The 22,556-nt window shown below is 31.9% G+C and overlaps 1 protein-coding gene across 1 annotated transcript; it reads left to right on the top strand.

Annotated features, from left to right (window-relative positions):
* Positions 1 to 793: 793 nt before the first annotated feature.
* Positions 794 to 2,711, top strand: LOC111880885 (uncharacterized). Its single transcript, XM_023877296.3, has 4 exons — positions 794 to 1,013; positions 1,106 to 1,212; positions 2,376 to 2,410; positions 2,522 to 2,711. The coding sequence occupies exons 1-4, from the start codon at positions 1,011 to 1,013 to the stop codon at positions 2,587 to 2,589; spliced, it is 213 nt and encodes a 70-aa protein (XP_023733064.1). The 5' UTR covers positions 794 to 1,010; the 3' UTR covers positions 2,590 to 2,711.
* Positions 2,712 to 22,556: the final 19,845 nt, after the last annotated feature.

Genomic DNA, 22,556 nt, shown 5'->3' with positions numbered 1-22,556 from the left:
CACTCGAAAATGCAAAATATTAAAATCCAAAATAAAATATGTGTAAACACCAAGGTTATAAAAAATATTCACGTTTGCTAGTCGACCGACTGAGGTTAAAGGCTTAACTGGGGACCCTAAATTGTTAATGCATTGAATTTTAAAAAATTAAATATGTCTAATGTCATAATAAAGTTCGTAAATACCATTAATATTATAACAAAATAGGTTAATATGATTAATAGAACAATAATAATTGTCAAATAATTTCTATTAATATATAACTTTTTCAAATTGTTAAACTTTCATCATTTGCTACTGCTTCGTTTATTTTGTAGGTAATGATTAATCGTTAAACGCATTCTAGTCGGCTGGGTAGCTCCTAAAAACTAATCAGAGATTAATTGGAACCTAATCAAAATTTTTTACAAAATTTTTTGGTCCTTAATCAAACAATTAACTATATAATGATTTTGATTTATTTCAACTCATAATTATATACCTAGTATCAATAAACAAAATCGAGTATAGAAAAATAATAGAAACCCAAAACCAAATTTATTAAAATTGCTTCGCCGTAAACCAAATCATATGTAAAAGATTAAGAAATATTAAAAATTTATGAGATTGAGGATAATAATAGGGTTTTTTGATCGATGGCCCAATTGGAATCCATTACTTAACCAAACCCGAACACTAATAGGCCTTAATAGGGTTGGTTTGGTTTCATCTTGATTCTTTAACGAACCAAACCCATTTACCTTGGGCTTTACAAATCGAACTGAAAACATAAAACAAGAAACGAGTCGTTGTCTCATTGAGTCAATAGAGTTCTACGCAGGTTCGACTCGTTCCTTCTTCCTTCTGCAAGAGGCCAAGAGGAGTGTGTGCAGTTCTGGATCAGACGTGGAACGCCGTCGTCTCATCTTCACCAGCTTGCCTTTACTCTTTCGCTTAAACGAATCCGCATCAGAGCCGACTAAGAGGAAGAACTCCGAACCCTCTATATCTGTTCCCGAGGTTCAACAAACATGGTAAATTGGTTAAATTATTAGCTTCAATTTATGTTCCAGTTGTGCTACATTGTGATCTTACTGAAAACTCTGATTAATTTTGATGAACACAGTCGGCGCTGTTCAATTTCCATTCGTTTCTGACGGTGGTGTTGTTGGTAATCTGCACTTGCACTTTCTTGAAGATGCAGTTTCCTGCTATCCTTGAACAGAAAACCGGGTTAGATCCTCTTTTACCCAATCTACGATCATTCCAAGAGCCCTAATTTTGGTCTATTAACAATCAATTTAAAGACATCTTTTTGTGTGATGCAATTGCCATCTGAATTAAGACCACTAACTAAATCAGCAATCTATGAAGCTTAAGAGGAGGACCCATGGATCGAACATGTTTTCCATACTCATTGTAGAAGAACAGTTGTGGATGAGCTCCTTAGGATCTGAAATCAGTAGTATTAGATGATGAGAGTAGCTGCACATGACAATGACATGATGCCCTTAAAAACTGTGAACACTACGAATTCTTAGTGAAGCTGCACTTCTTGAAATTTGTTTTCAAAGTGTTAAAAGTTCAATTCATTATTGGTTAAGTTTAGTAAATTTGTTTTAATTATGTATTTATCAATGTATATTCTATTAGGGTTATGAGCGACACTTAAAAGACAGATAAGATGCAAAGAAAAATAAGGAACACACAAGAATTAACGTAGTGAACTAGAGACTAAGGAACACAAGAGGTGTCTTATTAATTTAGAGTGCTCTTCACACTTAATAAACTACAATTAACATTTCACATTACACACTGTACAAACTAATGTTAATAATACTTGGTGCAATGACCAAATCAAAAACTTAAAATACTCTTGGTTGCTTTCTTTGTATATGGATGCCTTAATTTGGCAACTTATTGCTGTTTATGTTAGGATCTTTACAAGTAACAGGATTAATTATGGTTTTTTAGTGTTTGTGATGCAAGTTGGATGTATAATTATAAATGGGTCAACTCAAATATATACTTACAAGTGGTTTAACAACTAATGCCAAATACATTATTCTATTGAAATCAGATATGCAACCATGCTAAAGTTGCTTATGCCTTATAGTTATAAGAGTGTAGTGTAAAAAAAACTAAAAGTACATTAAACATAGAAATGAAAAATAAAATAAAAGCCAGCTCATTCATTTGTACACATGTCACATTATACATGGTAGGTGACGTGACATGGCATTAATGACCGAAGCCATGTTAGCAATCAGACGTTTCGTAGAGACAATGATAATATTAATACACACTCTTTTGTCCCCAGAATTCATTTCTCCTTATCTTTGAGGATCATTTTCTTCTTATTTATCAAGGCTAATTTCGTAATTTTCATTTTGCAGATTTCGGGGCTTCTTTTGGAAAGCTGCAAGAATAGGTAATTTTTCAATGACCAATGTTCTTGATTGAAATAATATAAGTTTATAAATTTATTTGGTGGACTAAAATTAATATTAGTATTATTTTTTTCTTTATATACATGAAACAGGTGAACGATTGAGCCCATGGGTAGCGGTTGGGTGCTTCACAATGGGCGTATCGATCATATTTTTCTAAGTGACATTAACAATACCTGTCAAATTTACATCCATCTCTATTTTTTTTTTTTTTTTACATAAACTAGTTTGTAATGCCTAATGAACAATTTATTAAAGTTGATGTCATTGTCATTTACTTTATACGTTTGTTTTTTCTTTATATGGAAATGGTTGAGTCTATCTACAATCCACTAGTTCAATTAAAATGGCAAATTAAATACAAACATAGCAATCTTTTTTCTAGATTTGCTTGTATAATATAATGAAAGGTGAAGGTCAAAAAGAAAAAAATGCAACATTACCAGGCTACCCCTAGCTGGAATCTAGATATTTCTCATGATTTATAACATAAAAAAAGACTAAGTAGGCCATGTCAACAACGACAAATATACAAAAATATTAGGGGTGGTGCCAAACGTGGAAAATGAAATTAAATGGTTTTTCAAGGGCATAAACGTCATTGCATTTTGTTGCCATCATTGACTTATAAACTTATAAGTATTGCACTAATAGCATATATATAGTTTAATTTAAGCACTAATTACAATAATTAAGGGGTGGGTCGATAACATTAATAAATTATGGTCGACAATTGTTTCTTTTATCTGGCTTTTTGTATCTTTATCTCGAGATTGGTTGAGGATCATCTATAATTTTAGTTGTGGGTTATGATTCTATATTGGCTTTGATTATTTGGATCATACTAACTTTGTTTAATTAGTCTAAATAAAGTTTGACAATTATATTAGTTGTTGTCATTAGCAATATTATATCATAAAGTTATTTTCCCATTTTGTTATTGGTTCTTTTGATTAAAAAAATGGATAAATGATAATCGTGAGCAATAATTTTCTTGTTTGTCTGCTAAAACATATTTTTCACAAACGTTTTAAAAGATAACCACGATGTTTTTTAACAAAAAAATTTCGAAATCTATATATTTGAGTGAATATTGCAATTGCCCTTCATTATTCGGTTTAATTACTGAAAACCCAAACTTTATTGACTTTTTAATTTAGTTCATTTTTTATTTACTTAATATAATTTTATATTATGACCGATATTAGTCTAGATTCTTTTATTAGCTTATCGCATACCATTTTATATATTTCTTTTGATTTATACTTGGTCATTGTATTTACTAGTTTTATACTTGAAAGTTGAAATCTATAAACATGATATGCCAAATAGCATGATATGCATTAAATGATATTTATAAACGTAATAATATTACATGATACGGGTTTAATAGTGAAGCACGATATGATAAGATAGCAAAAATAAATCCATATACACGTCATCGTTTATATAGACTTATATGTATGTTTTATAAATGCTTTTGAGGACACAATGTTTCATTACAATCTTTGACCCAAATAGCATTTAATCAATAAGTTATTAACTATTTAATAAATAATCAAACCTTACTTAAATTAAGCAAGTCAAATGTTGCAAATGTCACAGGCATGAAAAATTGATGATTTCTCCAAAGTAGAAGAGACAATATAAAACAAATCTTTACAAATTACCCCTTTTATATATTACTAACAATTTCCAGTTGATAATATAAATTTATATTACATGTTAACATTTTTTATTTTTATAATGAACGCAAGCTTTTCAGTTTGAGTTTCTACTATAACTTGTATTACATTGTGTTCCATATAAATCTAAATATATAATTGAAACCATCTCATTTTTATCTACCTAATAGTATAACTTTAAATGAGTGAACAGTAAATTTTATAATATAATTTTGTATCCACATAATACTATAAATTTGAGTTCAACAATAAGTTTTTCGTAATTTATCTCTATACAAAATATCACTAGAATACAAAATTCAATCCAAATTTTATTTATTCATATAAAATACTAAATGACTTAGACAAATTAATAAAATAATCTCAAACCCCCTGATTTTGCCTCCAATCAATATTTTAATTAAATTCCATAATATTGATTGAAAAGTACAATGCCATTTTCCAGTTAATTACTTTCAAGTTTTCACTGCATCGTGCCAGGTAAATAAATATTGATATTCCGATAAATTTTAGTTTAAAAAAAAAAAAAAAAAACTACTCGTGATGTATATGATAATATAACATTTTACCATGATCTATACATTAATATAGTACTATATATTTATCGATTTTACTTACAAAAAAGTCACACCTCCACATTGTTGGTGAATTTGGACATAATTATTATTCCATTTATATTTTATTAAGGTAAAGCAAAAACATTATAATATTAAAATGAATATAAAAATTGAAATAATATAATAAATAATAAATAATAAATAAAAGAATATTGGGATGACATTGCATGGGTAATACAAGTGGTTCCCATTACATTGTTCGGACCACAACAGAACAAGTGGGTCTGAACTTGTGTGGCGACAAGAGCTCCATATTTAATAAGATAAGGAAAACCAATGTCGAGTTTAGCATCACTCCAATTTTCTATCAAGGTCCCAACATATTGATCCTCGCATATCGTACACGAATAATAAAAAACCCCAATTAATTAAAACAAATACAAAACAGTGAAACTGTATGTAACATTAAGTCGACTATAACATGTTAAAATGACCTGAACAAAAATAGTTGTAAGAGTTGAACGATTTATCTTTTGACAATTTCTTTAACTATTTTGATTTACAGTGGGTAAAGTATAGAAATAGCCAAAATATAATGGCTTATGTTACATGATTAATGAACGGAGAAATAATAAAAACATATGATAATATCAATACTTATTTAATTCAGTCAAAAACAAATCAATATTATGATTAAAAATCATGTTCTCTACGATGAGAACATAGTGGTTAAGGAGTGAAATTCCATACAGAAAATTTATGGTTCAAATCTCCAAACTGACACACAACAAAATTATTTAAGGTCAAAATTGAAGAAAAAAGACTTCAAAAGTCAAAAGTGGACTATCAATTTGGGACGGAGGTAGTATTAGTGTTCTATGATTGACTGTTCAAATGATGATTTTGTTTACTATTTTTTATGATTACAAATATATAAAGTACATACTTTTTTAAAATAATAAGTAATCAAATGTTTTTATTCACAGCACATATAAAAAGAATGTTACTACTTACTACTAATAAAATAATTATTGGACAAAAATTTATCATAATACAATATAGATGAATCATGACAGAAAAAGAAAATTGAGTGAAGGTGGGGGTTACTAGTTGCTAGTTTCTATCTGGTGAGGGTGAATACCATTTGTAAAACCCTTCCCTTACACTCAAATCTTCATAAAGATTTTCGATAATGAAATTTCTAGATGAATATGGGTTGGAAATAATTTATATTTTAAATATCGAATCCAAGGATCTGATTTTTTTATGAAAACGTTAGGATTATTTTTTTCGTATGCTTACAATATTCGGTCATATATCAGATTTCTCAAAAAGATTCGATGCACTAAATAACACATCTTTGTTTTGTTTTGAGAAAATAGTAACACACAAATCATGTATAAAAATTGATCGTGAAATATTATTCTTTATTTGATCAACAAATTATTCCGTTTTAAAAAGGTTCTTTTGGCAACTTGTAGAAAATTAACACGAACAAAAACTATTCCGTGACAAAAGTCGCAAATCTTTATACTGGGAAGTCGATTCAAAATCCAACATAAAAAGGTGACATAAATTCATCGAGGTAAGCATCCACCAATCATATTTAAATCTTGCTATCAGTGTCTACTATACAAATTAAGATATATACTTGCTTTAACATTTCTTTGTCTTGCTTTAACCATTAAATAATAAAAAAACAATTGTTTTTTTTTCATATTTTTTAGGGATAATCGTAGAAATAAAAATGACCACATTGGATGGTTCAATTTAACAAATTGTTCCGAATAAGAAAATAATCATCAATTTTGTGATCGGTTAGATTTTGAAATTCCCGATAAATTCTTTTTTTTTTCAAATAATGTTATAAGATAGGCTTATGTTATGCAATTTTAGAGTTGTGTTGTAACACCCATATTTTTATATATTTTCAAAATTTACCATGGTTGTATAATTACTATGAAAATCAATCACAGTAAAAAATATTGTTTTACAAAAACCTTTTACTTCTTCATTACACAAAAAATACATTATCACAACATCAACAGATCTTTTCATTAATAAATAATTAGATCTAGTTGGTTTTCCGGAACTTGCAACTGAAACTTCACCTACACAAACACTCACACTCAAGACTCAATTACAAACTCAAGACTCAAAACACAAGGAAGAACCCTAATCTGAACGAAGAAGATGAGTGAAGAAGACAAGAGCAAATTAAGACTAATATAACTTGTAAGGTGTGATAATGATCTTCCACAGTTGCAAACCAAGTATATATACTTCGGGTACAACATCCGGTTCAAGTGTTGTTTAACATGGATCCAAACCCTGAACCATACCCGAAAGTAGATCCGCGTGTATATGCAAAAGTCTCAATAGTGAGTCGCAGTCCTGAAGAACCACAAAACAACAAAATACACCCTGCACAAGAAACTTATTCACAAACCAAATCCTCATAAATTACAATTATTACCCCGATAATAAATATTTCATACAATGTTAATCTTGACACAAAAACTTTGATATTTTTAACACCCCCCTCAAGATTAACATTGAGGGGTGACAAAAATCAACTCACTTTAAAAGGATCAAACAATCTCAACTAACAACACAAAAAATCATGTTGTTTAGTTGGTAAAGACTTGGTAAAAATACCAGCTCTCTGATTTTCTGAAGCATTTTTTACAATTTTAAAACACCTTTTCAGACTCTATCTCTAACAAAATGCACAACAACCTCAAAGTGTTTTGTCTTTTCATGAAAAACATGAGTAAGAGCCAATTTAATGGCTGAATCATTATCACAAAACACTTTTACAAGAAACAAATTTTTTACTCCTAAATCAAAATATAATTTTAAAATCCATGTTATCTCACATGTAACAGAGGCTAACTCTTTAGAATCTGATTCAGTTGAAGACCTTGAAACAATATCTTGTTTTTTACTTTTCCAATACACTATGGACTCACCAAAATAAACTAAAAAAAGATGTAACAGGCCTACTTGAAGAGACACATTTGGCCCAATCTGCATCAACATAAGCTGAAAAACATATATCCTTTACCAAGTCTCTGTTTCAAATACCTTAACACACGAAAAGCAACATTCAAATGTGACTTTTGTGGAGAATGCATAAACTAACTAAGAGTTTGAACAGTAAAAGAGATATTTGGCCTTGTAATGGTCAAATATATTAATTTCCCAATAAGCTTTTGATATTCAGTGATATTATCCAAAAAATAATCTTTTTCATCTAAACCCTTCTCACTAATAACAACATTCAAATCAAGAGGTGTATTAGCTGGTTTACAACCAAGTTTCCCAAACTCATGAAGCAATTCAAAACAATATTTTCGTTGAGTTAAACAAACTCCATCAATTCTATCAATAACCTCAATTCCTAAGAAAAACTTTAGTTTTCCAAAATCCTTAATCAAATATTTATATTTTAAAAACTCTTTTACTTTATTGATCTCAATTTCAAAATTACCAGTAAGAAATATATCATCTACATAAACAAGAAGAAGAATAACAATGCTGTTTTTATTCCTTACATATAAAGAATAGTCATTCATACTCTGCACAAAACCATACTCAAATAATGATGAAAATTAATTTTCGTTCAATTTTTTAGGAGCCTGTTTCAAACCATATAAAGATTTTAACAACTTGCAAACTCGAGTATCACCAGGTGTATGATATCCTTGAGGAAGAGTATTGTAAACCTCTTTATCAAGATTACCATAAAGAAAAGCATTATTCACATCAAGTTGATATAAATTCCAAGAATTATTAACAACAAGAGAAATAACAACTCTAACAGTGACCATTTTTGCTACAGGGGACAATGTTTTCTCATAATCTATACCTTTTTTTTATTGTATCCTTTTGCTACAAGTCTAGCCTTATAACGTTCAACTTCCCCATTAGATTTATATTTAATTTTATAGATCCATTTACAACCAATGAGTCTTTTAGTTGGGGGTAAATTGGTAATTTCCCATGTTCTATTTTGATGTAAAGCTTTTATTTCCTCATTCATAGCAGCTAACCAATTTTGGTCAGAGGAAGCTTCCAAGTAATTACGAGGCTCTATAGTTTTATTAAGATTATACACAAAACAAAAAATTTCAGCATTTAAATTTGCATAAGTCAAAGTTCTTTCAATTCCATATTTATGCTTCCCTTCCATCACATAATCGTCAAATCTAAGAGGCATCCTATACTCTCTCCTAGACCTTCTAACAGACTCACTACCAGATGGCTCATAAATAACTTGACCATTATCATCAGAAGAGTTGGACATATCTGGACCAACCTCCTGAGAATGAGTCACTTGCACCAAGCCATCATAGCTTCTAACACTATCAGGCTCAGAAGGAGAAGCAATACTAGTGTTGTCAGTCTGGTGGCTCATCATAGGTGAACTAGATTTAGGAATTTCATCCATAAAGGAAGACTTCATAATATCATCATAGGATCTGTAGTTTATGGGACTAGTTTTAACAGACTCATCAAAAAATAAAGACAACAAAGCATCATCATTTAGATCCTTTTTCATTTTGAAAGAAAAAACATCTTAATAAAATTTCACATCCTTGGAAAAGAAAACAGAAGAACTATCAAGACTAAACAATTGTAGCCCTTTTTCTTCTTTGAGTATCCAATAAGAACACATTTCTCAGACCTTTCAATAAACTTATCAGATAAATTCAATTTAATAACAAATCACAATCAACCAAAGACTCTTAAGTTTTCAAACAATTATAAATCATTTCAAAGGGAGATTTCCTTTTAAAACAAGAGTAGGAAGTCTATTTATTAGAAAACAGCTGTTAAAACAACTTCACCTGAGAATTTTAAAGACAAACCAGAATGAAAAAGAAGATATCTAGCAACATTTAGTAAATGTTTGTGCTTTCTCTCCACAACTCCATTTTGTTGTGGGGTATAAGTACAAGAAGTTTGGTGAGAAACACCATGTTTATTAAAAAAATCTTTAAACTAAAAATTTTCAAACTCTGTACCATTATCAGACCTAACCGCCTTGATATTTGAACTAAAATTATTTTTCAAAAAATTATAAAACACATTAAACCAATACAAAACTTCAATTTTAGATTTTAACAAATATACCTATACACTCATTGTGAAGTCATCCATAATATTCAAAAAATATCTAAAGTCATCCATAGTAGCAACTCTATAAGGACCTCATACATCTAGGTGAACTAAGTATCCTAAAGAAGCACTCTTATGTTCACTCAATTGAAAAGAATTTCTAGACAGCTTAGCCTTATGACACACATCACAAGGAGGAAGAGATTTAGAACTAAAAGAAAGAACGTCCTTAAGAACATTCAAAGACTGAACTGCAAGATGTCCTAATCTATTATGCCAAGTAAACTTAGAGACATAAAAAATGTTCTTATATATAGAAGATGTGCTACCTGAGGTATGAGATCCTTCAAGGTAGTACAACCCTCCAGATTCATTACCAATCCCCACAGTCACCATGGACTGTGAATCCTGAACAACACAATTAAATTCATCAAAGACAGTTTGACATTTATTATGCTTACACAATTTACAGATAGAAAGAAAATTCACATTAAATTCATGAATTACAAAAACATCTAACATGGTTACTAATTCAGAAAAACTCATATTACCAATTTTATTAATCTTTGCAGAAGAACCATTTGGGTGATTAAGTTTTGAAACATCTACTACATTATCCAAACGAGATTCATTTTTAGTCATGTGATGATTTTCCCCTGAATCAATAACCCATTTTTTTTACTAGATGCAGATGAGTTACAACAAATACCTGTCATATTTGCTAAAACCACATTTGTACCCTATTTATCATTAATGAGAGTCAAAAACTTTGAATATTGCTCACTTGTAAGAAAAAACTTGCCAGAAGCATTGTTCGTTTTCACATCATACACAGAACTTCAACATAATCAGACGTACCAGAAACATTAATATAAATAGACCTATTAGCACTTTGATTTTCTTGTCTAAACCTAAAATCCTTAGGATACCCAATGAGCTTAAAGCATATCTCAATGGTATGTCCCTTAAGACCACAATGTTTACGCTGCAAAATTGAATTACCATGAAACTTATACTTTTTATGATCATTAAATTTTCCAGCAAAGGTTGAAGCCTGAGGCTTTGTGGAACCTTGGTTTATAGAACCACCCTTTTGACGAGATTCCTCACGAGAGACTATATATAAAAATCAGTTTTAACAGTAAGGAGTGTTTTAATAAGCAAAATATAACTTTTAACCTGACTGAATGTATCATCCAAGCCAGATAAAATTGCATCGGTTTCATTAAGCTTGAATTATTATTAAACTGAGCAGAGGCTTGACATGCACATTCAACCATATTAACCATCCTATCAAACTCTTTCCACAAAACATTGAGTTTACCATAATACTCATAAACAGTTGAACCACTTTGAATAAGAGACTTAATCTTTTGGTGAATTTTAAACACAATTGAACCATTTTCCTTATGATAAGTTTCATTCAGTTCACACCAAATATCATAAGCAAGCTCAACACAAGCATGATTTGAATACAAAGACTCAGAAATTGAACCTAAAATCCAAGAACACACAACAAAATTCACACGTTCTCATTTATGAATTTTAGTTTCATTTGTAATTGGTTTAGGAAAGGTTTTATCAGCCAACCCTAACTTATTTCTACCTTTTAGATCCCTAGTAATTGAACTTTTCCATATTCTATAGTTCTCAGTACCATACAATTTAAAAGAAATGATATAAACAACATCATTATCAGAAGGATGCAAGAAAATAAAATTATCAAAATCATAATGATCTGGATTCTTTGTTCCAAATCCAGATCCATGAGTTGGAGTTTCTCCAACCATGCCTAATACAACTTATGTGACAAACTGGCTGAGTTCCTTGGCTAAACTGGTGTCTGTACCAGACTAGATTCTAACCACCTTTCAAGGGGAATACAAGCTAATACAAACACACGAACAACAACCCTTAATTATCAATAGGTTGTAGTAATCAAACCAAAAAATAGATAACAGATGAACTCCCAAGAAGAAACCTGAACAAACAAAAGAAAAGGCATACGAAACTTACAATGCTTCACAAATACGCTCTACAAAACAGCAAAGTAGTTTATCGTTAGGTCTATCAATATCGATAAACTTAACACTAAACATAAACGACATTCAAATGCCAGCCAACACCAAGAACCACTCATATTGCATCGTTTGGGCCCGTGAGGTTGGATGTGGCTTAACGTTGGCCGTTAGAAGTAACAAGATAATAGATCTAACATTTACTATTAAGTCAACCGATTACTCTCAAGCAACGATGATGTCTGAGATGAAGTTCACAAAACCTTATTTGATCCGTTGCAACCAAATAACAGAACGAGAAGGAGGATCGATGAACAGACAAACCTCTAACTCGACGAAAAAACAAAACCCTAACTTGAAGAAAAGAAGAAAACCCTACCTCACTCAGGAACAATCAGATGACCAAAAAACAACGCAAGAATTAAACCTGCTATGATACCATGATCAAAAACTCAAACTAACACAAAGAACATATTATCACAACATCAACAGATCTTTTCATTTATGAATAATAAGATCCAGTTGGTTTTCAGGAAATTACAACTGAAACCTCACCTACACAAACACTCTCACTTAAACAGATAATAAGAACACATAACTCAATTACAGACTCAAGACTCAAAACACAAGGAAGAACCCTAATCTGAACAAAGAAGACGAGTGAAGAAGACGAGAGCAAAATAAGACTAATACAAGTTGTAAGATGCGATATTGATCTTCTATAGTTGCAAACCAAGTATATATACTCCGAGTACAACATCTGGTTCAAGTTCGATTTAACCCGGATCCAAACCGTGAACCATACCCGAAAGTAGATCTGCGTGTATATGCAAAAGTCTCAATAGTGAGCCACAGTCTTGAAGAATCACAAAACAAAAAAATACAAATCACAAACCAAATCCTCATAAATTACAATTCTTACCCCGATAATAAATATTTCTTACAATGTTAATCTTGACACAAAAAGTTTGATATTTTTAACACAAACACTTGGTGTTACAACAATAATATCAACAACCATAGTAAAAGAGAATGGATCAAACCACCTGGAGACTTTGTTAAGAGTTCTATATCAACATCTTTCTAAGTTTTACTATAATACATAAGTACATAACACATTTAAAAATAATACGTAAATCGAAAAGACTTATGAGCTACATAAGTTTTAACCCAAAAAAACAATCTAAGCATACTTTCAACATTATAATTAGAACGTACTGACAAGCCCTTAACATTTAAACATGTCATAATAAATCAAAATGGGGAATTCCAAACCCCTAAGTATAACCTTACAGATAAAATTGTACACACCGATATTTAATATCCCAAGACATAACCCACAAATAAGATTGCAACCACATACGTAACCCTACAGATAAAACTGTATTCTAAAACATAATCATGCAGATAAGAATACACTCACGGACATAACCCAACATATAAAACAACAATCACGAGACTTAATATCCCAAAACATAAACTTGGACATATGGGAATTGATACCCCTAATAAGTCCATAATCAATTATTTACCATCCTCTAGAATACAAATTATCCTGAAGGAAATAAGGAATCATTACCTCCTGTCATTATGGCATGCTACAAGGACCTATAAACTGTGTTTCTCTATAAGAAATTATAACAGTAACCTACCATTAGGTAACTTGTGGTCATAACATGTCACTATGTTCTATAACATAAATACATTCACTGACAACTAATAATTATGAGAAATAAGATCTCGATAATTGTCAAGTCTCCTAAACTATATTCTCCAGTACTCACTTTGGGGTATATTACATATATAATACATTCTAATACCCATTCTCTTAGATCCAATAAGCTCATTTACAACTATACACATAACAATATCAATTGTCCTAACAGTTGTTATCAACCATGTAACATGCTAAAACTTTCATAGTAGAACTAGCAGCAATGCCTTGTAAACAATAAACATAATATACACTATATTTTTCATATCAAAACTACAAGTCATATCAACTAATATCAAATTGAGAGCATAACCATTTAAGTGATAAAACACTTAATATCAAATGTTTATATATAGCAAACTCATTTGATATGAGGTCATAAATATCCACATGCACTCATATGGCCAATTAGTGAAAACTAATTTATGCTTTTGCCTCTAGTTGGTGATGTCTAAAAACTCAACCGTTTTCCCAAACTTGTTTAGACAATATACCATGTTCCTCATGACTTATCACAATTCATTAGGAGTTAATCTTAATAACATTTTTCATCAAGCTGATTAAACTGCGTAACACAACTGTTAAACTACCTAACCCCATAAGTTGTTAGCTCAATCTCATATATCTAAAGACTAGGGCTTGCAACCTTGGTCATCCAAATTGCTTATTCTATAAAAAAATTCATATGTCAACATTACCATTGAGTTCATAATAGCACAATATCATGACTCTAATAACTACATTGGGCTCTAACAACCCTACACAATTAACGCTATGTAAGCACATTTACATACCACCGGGTCAAGATAATACCTTATTGCGTCCAATGATCGTACCCTCACTAGCATCAAGACCATTGTTTGTAATCTGTAATCACAACTCACTAATTTTGGTTTTAATTCACGAAAAAACACATTTGAAGAAACCTTTACACTATTTACACTAGGATGATAAGCCGATTTCACGTTGCGACAATCCTAGGGTAGCATCGTGATTTCGCTTCCTGTCAAAGCCTGCCAACATGTGTCAATATGTAATGTCCTAAATTAGGGAGTATTTTTTTTAATTTTAAAATCAAAGTAAAACGTTTCATTCATCTACAAAGGGAAATCATGCAAACATTTTGATAATAAAAGTCATAAAAGAAACATCTTAAATCATAAAAGTCAATGCGATGCGATCATGTCGGAACCTTCACTTTGATACCAGAAGTACCTAAAACATTTAAATTTTAAATAGTAAGCATAAAGCTTAGTGAGTTTCCCAAAATACCACATACCATTCAGATAAGAGGCCAAGCCCAACAATTATGTTTCATTCAAGCGGGCCTAACTCATCACATGTATAATCGGAACAACCCATTAAACATATAAACAGGCCTATACCAATAGGCCCAACCCAATAAGCATAAAAACATACATGCAAGAGTCACAAAGGTAAGTATCATAACTTGGATCCCTAATGTCCTACAATATAGTGAGAAGACTCACTTGAATCAAAAGCTAAATATCAACACTCTAAATCAAGCAGAGACAACAAATCAAACCACCTATAAAAATTAGAGGTCACACCTTAGTCTACAACCTAAAACCATTAAGTTTGACCAAAAGTCAAAATGGTCAAAGTCAATGGTTAATAGTTAACCCGCACCAACCACCGCGTCGCGACCAGCTCCTTGGTCACGTTGCGGTTACTAAAGGACAAAATATTTACGACTAGGTCTCGTGACCTACGTTGTGACCAGCTACCCACCGCACCGCGGTTGGCGTCCTTACTAGGTTAACTCATTAAGAACTTAATCCTTAAGTCCAAAACCCCAAATACTAAGGTCTGATCCTAAAAAAAAAGCTTAATGGATAAACTTTCCAACTTTATCCATTCTCATGCCTAGATCTATCTAAAATACAAACCCTGACTTAAGAATGGATCCAACACCTTCATGTCTTGAAGAGAATACATGAAAACAACTCTTTCTCTCAACCAACAAGTTCATATATGATCAAATCCAAGTACCAAGTTATGGATTTCTCCAAACGCCAAGAACTCTCAAAAGAATGGACCAAAAGGGACTAAAATGCCATAAATAATGAATCGAAGAAACCAAAGATCAAGGTAGAGACTTTAAACTCATAATAACCTAAAAATATGATTGAAAAGTTAGAATAAGGCTTGAACAAAGCTTCCTAAACATCACAATGGTCTTCTTTCCTTTTCAAGTTACAGAAAATGCAAAAAGCTTTGGGGATTTGAAGAATCGTCCATTAGAATCCCTCTAGGAGCTTCTAGAATATTCCAATTAACCTAATTGATTAATTAATATTCAACCTTTTAATTAATTAAAACCTTTTAATTATTTACAAAATTAATTTGTAATTAATTTATTAACTAATTAATAAGTTAACACATTATAAATATCCTTTTTACTTACGCTATTTGGGTCATGAGGCTAACCCAAAAGAACCTGCTATTATTAAAAATATTACTGAAACAGTTAATGACATCGAATACCACTTCCAACATAAATGAACCTCGAGAACACATTGGAGATGGGATAGGGTTGCAAAGGGATGTTTCTAATGATGGAGGCTAGTGAAATGACGAAACCCTTTGTAAAGCCATGTTCCGAATCGATTCCTAATTCGAGGCTATGGCCTGAAGATCAGTCATCATAAGGCCTAAAGCCTTTTAAAATGTGAGATCTAGACATATTTGGGTGTGTGTAATGTAATTGAGGTGATCCGAGTGTTTGGTTTGTGTTTTGGAGTCTAGGGGTATTTCAGTAAAGTGTCAGTTCGGGATTTTATGGAAATTGGATTTTTTGTTGGAAGGTCTTAAGGCCGGTATGAATTGATGGAAGTGTAGAGCTTCTCGTTACCATTTCGTGGATATAAGTATTGCCGAAAATGGACTTGTAACGAAGAATTTATGGCCTTAGGAAGATTGGTGAAATTAGGGTTTCACCAGGTATGCCGGGCGTACATAAGTGTACGCATGGCATACTGGTAGGAGGTTCAGTACGTGGGGCGTACATCTTGAGTACGTTGGGCGTACTGAGCCAATTGGTCACAGTTATCCTTTGGAGTACGCATGATGTACAGGAAGTACGTTGGGCATACTCCAGTCAGTTCCAAACCCTATTTTAGGGTATTGGACCCTATTTAATCTCCTTATCTCATCACCTAACCCTAATATCTCCATCCTTCATCCCTCTAAACTCTAGAAATGAAACTCTAGCCCCTATTTGAGTGGTTTTTTGCGTTTTTGAGTGTTATTTCATGCTTTTGGTGTTCATAGAAGAAGAAGAAGATTCTTGGAGAAGTGTGGGATTGCTTGTCTCTTGGACCTAAGATTGTTTCACCTTGATCTACATCTTGAAGGTATAAAGTTTCTACCTTGGTGATCGTATGTGATAGATCTAGTTCATGGAGTATTTTGTGCATTTTGGAGTCTTTGTGTTAAAGATGTGTTTTTGATTTACTCCAGAAGCAATGGGTGATAGATCTTAGCTCCATTCAATCCCTAGGTTCATAAATATGCAAGCTCTGTAGTGTATTTTGGTCCATGAAAACATTAAGACCCTTGTTAAGTCCTTATTGAGCTTTTGAGTCCCTTTTTGCCATGCAAACACTTAAAGTGGCCAACTTTACGTGATAAGTGTTGGATTAGTGTCTAAGTCCATAACTATTTTGGTATGTACTTGACCCGATGGTGCATGGTCCTTTTGAGTTGCCTTCACCAAAGCAACTTGATAGGATGAATTATGGAGAGAAAGGATTAAATATGATTTATTAATATATTATGAGAATAACATATTAAAGGAAAAATCATATTATTTAATTAATATTAGTCAAAAATTAATAAGAATTAAGTTTGTGGCTAAACGATATTAATTAAACTTAAGGGACTAGAATTGTAATCATAAGATAATTGCAATTGGGCTATGGATTACCTTATAATGTAAGGTTGGACGAATTCTATGGGGAAACCCATTAGAAATCGTCCAAGGGCCTTTAAGGAAGGAGTCCATGGGCTGCTTAGGGCTTAAGCATCCCAATTAGGGTTTCTTGTTTGATAACCCTAATAGCTTCACTATTTAAAGACCCCTAGATCACCAAAAACGTGGGCAAGTAATTCCTTAGGGTTTCAGACGGTTTTTGGGTGTCTCCTTCTCTTCTCTTCTTCATCCTCTTGCTCTTGGTGTTTGTGAGCCATTAGAGGAGTGACATTTGTGACTCTAAGCTTTCTAAAGTCAATATAAGAAGGAATTGAGATTGTTATAACTATATAACAATCAAGGTATGATCTAAACCCTTATTCATATGTTATATCGATTAGATCTAGGGTTTTAAGTCTTGGATTAAAAGCATGTATAATAGAGAAACCTAGATCCAAGCTTTAGGGTTTGCATGAGCACATAGGATGTCTTTTGGCTAGAACCCATCGGTGGTATCAGAGCCTAGATTGGTTTCTATTGTATTGATGCATATTTGATCGAAATCAGCACTGCAAATCAAAATTTTTTGGGTTCTGAGGGTTTGACTCGACGAGTCACTTGGTGCACTCGCCGAGTCAGGTGTACTCGACGAGTCCAAGTCCAGACTCGACGATTCGAAACGTCTGACAGCTAATTTTCGCGATTTTCTTCCTGTTTTGGGTTTGGATAATTACCTTAAATACGTTTTTGTTATAAAATCTGAATTTTATCAATATTTGGTGAATATCCTTACCTAAATAGAAGATAATTGTCAAAATTTAGATAATCTCTTGTTTTATTAGATAAAATTTGATTATTTGTAATTTAGATTTGAATTATCTTGTGAAAAGTTTCAATTTTTCCCCTTTAGGTTTTATAGTTTAAATTTGAACTCAAAAGTTTTGTTTTTGAAATTTAAATAGTTAAAACCCTAATGTTTTGAAAAGTTTCAAAACTTGCCCTCAAGTTTTGGAATTTAAATTTTTGATTAAAAAGTTTGATTTTGAAATATTTAAATTCTAAACCCTAATGTTTTGAAATGATTCAAAACTTGCACTCAAGTTTTTGAATTTAAAAGTTGATTAAAAGGTTTAATTTAGGAATGTTAAATTCTAAAACCCTAGTATTGTTTTGAAAAGCTCATATCACACCCTTATGGTTTTATTAATTAATTAAGGTGTATAATTAAAAGAGGTTTAATAAATCCATAAAAGTTTTGGTTTACAAATTAATTGAATTAAAAGTATAATTGTTAATTTTGACCACCTAGTATTTTAAAAGGTGTAAAATACACCCTATACTATATATAACATTAAAAGTCGAACATTATATATATATATATATATATATATATATATATATATATATATATATATATATATATATGTATGTATGTATGAGTAAAAGTCAGTCTTACTGTTAGTAGGCCTCATTCACGAAGCTGGTCTATAAGGGATGTTTAAGGAAATTGCCTATAAAATGGCGATTGAATGGGTATCCACTCTTCCCACCGCACTCTTGACTAGTGGAGGGTCGTTAGCCGAACGAGTAGGATAGGACAAAAACTTCCATTATAAGTATAATGAAGTATAAAAGTAACTAAATGTTTTCATAAAATTCCCAATCTTAGTTACTTTAGGCAAAAGTGAATTGATGCAATTCCATGAAATTACACTTTGTGCCCTTGCGAAGACGTTAGTGGAGCGCGTGTGGTTAACCGACACACTAAATGGTTCTAAGAAAAGGTAGCAAATGGTGACTCAATGTTTGTCATAGTTCGGTGGAGCGTGTGTGGTTTACCGGCACATCGAATAGGTGACTGTAACATGTGGGGGCACCATGTAAGTTTGCATGGTTATTCATACCCGCTTTGTGATCCTCAGCATCCCAGTCACAAACTAGAGGGGCATATCGAGATTTAAACATGCCATTGAAAAGTTCAATGTATCTCATAGAATCTAGGAGTTTTCAATACATTTAAAACTTAATCTGTTTTACGTTTTTCATGGTGGAAAATTAGTGAATCGTCATTCACTTACCTTCAAATGTTCTGCAATTTGGGTTATGGCATCCCTTTCCCGAGTTGTGGAATATTGTGTTGGGTCCTAGCCTTAATATCTCATTTGGGTGATTTATTAAGGACTCAATCGATCAACTAACTTGAATTCATTTTCTCCCGTTTTGTAGATGTCAAAGTACGACAATTATGGTCTTCCCAAATCCCGTGGAACAAGCATTCCACATGAAGATGATATTCCACGATTCGATCGAGGAACAAGAGATCATGCTTCACTTCCTCCTCCTCCTCCAATTATTCTCCCTAACCCACAAGATCGAAGAATTGAAAGGTTCAATGTCACTAAAGCCCTGTTGGAAATGAAACATGAAGATGGTAAACCCGTGTGTGCCCACGTTCAAGGAATGAAATCACACATCGATAGGTTGATCATGTTGGGTGCGTCATTCCCTGATGAGTTGGCTATAGGCTGGGTTCTACAGTCACTCCCTAAATCATATAATGAGTTCAAAAGAAAGTATTATATGATGGATCATGACGCAAACCTCATTGACCTAACCTACATGCTCATTGCTGCTGAATCAGAAATGATTTGGCAAAGCAATGGAGCATATTTGTTGGGAAGGTCAACCAACCATGCTTCCAAGGACGTTCTAGGAGAACCGACCTGTATTTGCTGCCAAGAGAAAGGGCGTTGGATACAAGTTTGCCCTAAGAACCTGAAGAGTCCAGAAGATGGGAGAGTCAAAAAGTATGGTTGTGCTTCAGGTAAAATCCACTATCTAATTCCATTAAGTTCCTATTCGTTGATTCTTAATACATGATGTGATAAGATTGCATTTGAATGTTTTGCAGGATCAGTGCAAAGAGAGGAAGCTTGATGAAAGAGCAAGATGAATCTAATCACGAAGAAATGGATCTCGATCGCATGGATTTGAAGATTAGATTTTGAGCTTAGAAAGTTATGATAAAGTTGTTAGGAATTTTTCTTTTGACTACATAGTTTTCAGTTGATTTTGCATTGTAAGGACAAATGTTTTCCGCTGCTTTTATGAATAAAATAAATTTTTGATATGACTTATTTATTTATTTATTTCCTTGCAATGAAATCATTATGAAAATTGATGTTTGCATATTTCTACAACGAATGGATAAGATTCTTAATTATGTTAATAGTGGAAATGTCAAGAATTCACCAAATAGGGAGAGTTTCTCATCGCCCAAGTTTCAATTGGACAGAAACTTGGAATCATGCAACTTGGTTGCACGATGAATGAGAAATTTCATATATGGAAAATTGGACTAAGTCGTTGACAAAGTGTCAAATGAAGGACTAGGAGATCAAGTACACAAAGTTGTGTGTTGATCAAGTCCACCACAAAAGTAACAAATACATTCATCATGATTTACTAAAGGTTTAATAAATATGATTATACTTATAAGATTAAGTGTAATTCTGAATTGATTGAAAAAGTTTGAATCAATAGCAGAACGAATAAGAAGAATCAAGTAGGCAGAAAGATAAAAGTTTCTCTATTCTAAGAAGAAGGGAGAGTACCTTTTATGCTTTATGATATGACTTAATGATTAAGAACCATATCTCAATTGATCCTCTAAATAAATCTTAGTACAAGTGTATGTCTAAGAAGAGGAATCAAGAATTGAAGAAATGGTTAAATCAAGAAGTCAATCATACTTCATTCCAAAACAAGTCTTAGAGTTAAGATTGTGACATTAAGTGACAAGTCTTAGGAAGGTTTATAACATTCATCAAATGTAGAATTTGAAAAAAAGGCTTTCCTATTCTCACACATTTGAAATTGGAAAGTTGTGATGTCTTGGATAAGACAAAGACCAACTAGGACCAATTTTATGAAATGTTTTGTCTTGATAAAAACTACACTAACTCTTGAATATTTGTTTGTCAAGAAATGTTTATTGACAAGAGAATATTATATGTCAAGGAGTCAGTGTGAGTCTTAATGGTCTTGAAATGTTTCAAGAATAAACCTTATCGATCATCACTAGCACACGAGTAGAGGTTTACAACCTATCGTGTTGACATTACCTTGTTTCTGTGCCGTTCCAATCGAGTTAATTATGCATGTGATCCCTATGAGTTATCATTTGAATTCATTAAAGGCAAGGACCTTGATCAATTGAAAGTACATTGATAGGAAAGGATGAGCTGCTTAACTACTTGGAAGACATGGTGGGCAGTTGTGTTACCATAAGGCAAGAAATCAAGATTAAGACAGTTCGGTCCATATGAATTTGAATTTGTCGTAAACTTTGGTTTTGACAAATTCACATGGATAGGAACACATACACCATTAAAATCTAAGTGTCATAAGATTCCATCCTTCATGAAAATGATTGTGAGGAAATTCTTTCACTAAGAAAGATTTTAAGAAGATATTAATTGTGAAAATTGTATTCTCGAATTCGATTATGGTTACGGTGTCCCTTTCCATGATTCGAATTATGAGATTTGGCAATTAGTCTGAATTGTTTAAGACACACATATGAGCTATCTAAGGCAAAGGTGTATAAGTTTAAGAAGCATTGATAAAAGATTATCAAAGCGTTGGGTATTAGAAATATTAACTTAAAGAAATTCAATAGGCATTGTTTTTTTGAAAGTTAAGTTGTTTCTGAATACATGTCAAAGCTAGTAGGAGCATAAGTGTTATATTTATAATAATCATCGTGATAGTGGGAGCATAAATGTTATGATTGCATGATTATTAAGGCACGTATCGTAAGTTAGCAATATTAATTATAGAAAACAAGAGTTATACTTTGCAAACTCGCAATGGTTGTAAAGTTGTTTTGCTATAATTAAGAGAGAGAATATTATGCTTCATTTCAAATCTAAAAGACTAGGTTATGGAATGTTAATAAATTTCGTCAATGAAACATAGTGAGTTCTTAAAATTCGATTAATATTACGACATTCCTCTTCATATTTCGAATTGAGAGAACGTAGCATATAAAATATTATGGCAGAAGTTTGATAAAGTATCGAATCATTATGTA

This window comes from Lactuca sativa, chromosome 6 (assembly GCF_002870075.4).
Source record: "Lactuca sativa cultivar Salinas chromosome 6, Lsat_Salinas_v11, whole genome shotgun sequence".
Classification (NCBI taxonomy): domain Eukaryota; kingdom Viridiplantae; phylum Streptophyta; class Magnoliopsida; order Asterales; family Asteraceae; genus Lactuca; species Lactuca sativa.
Note: the sequence above shows the minus strand (reverse complement) of the source record. Positions and strands in the feature narration are given on the sequence as shown.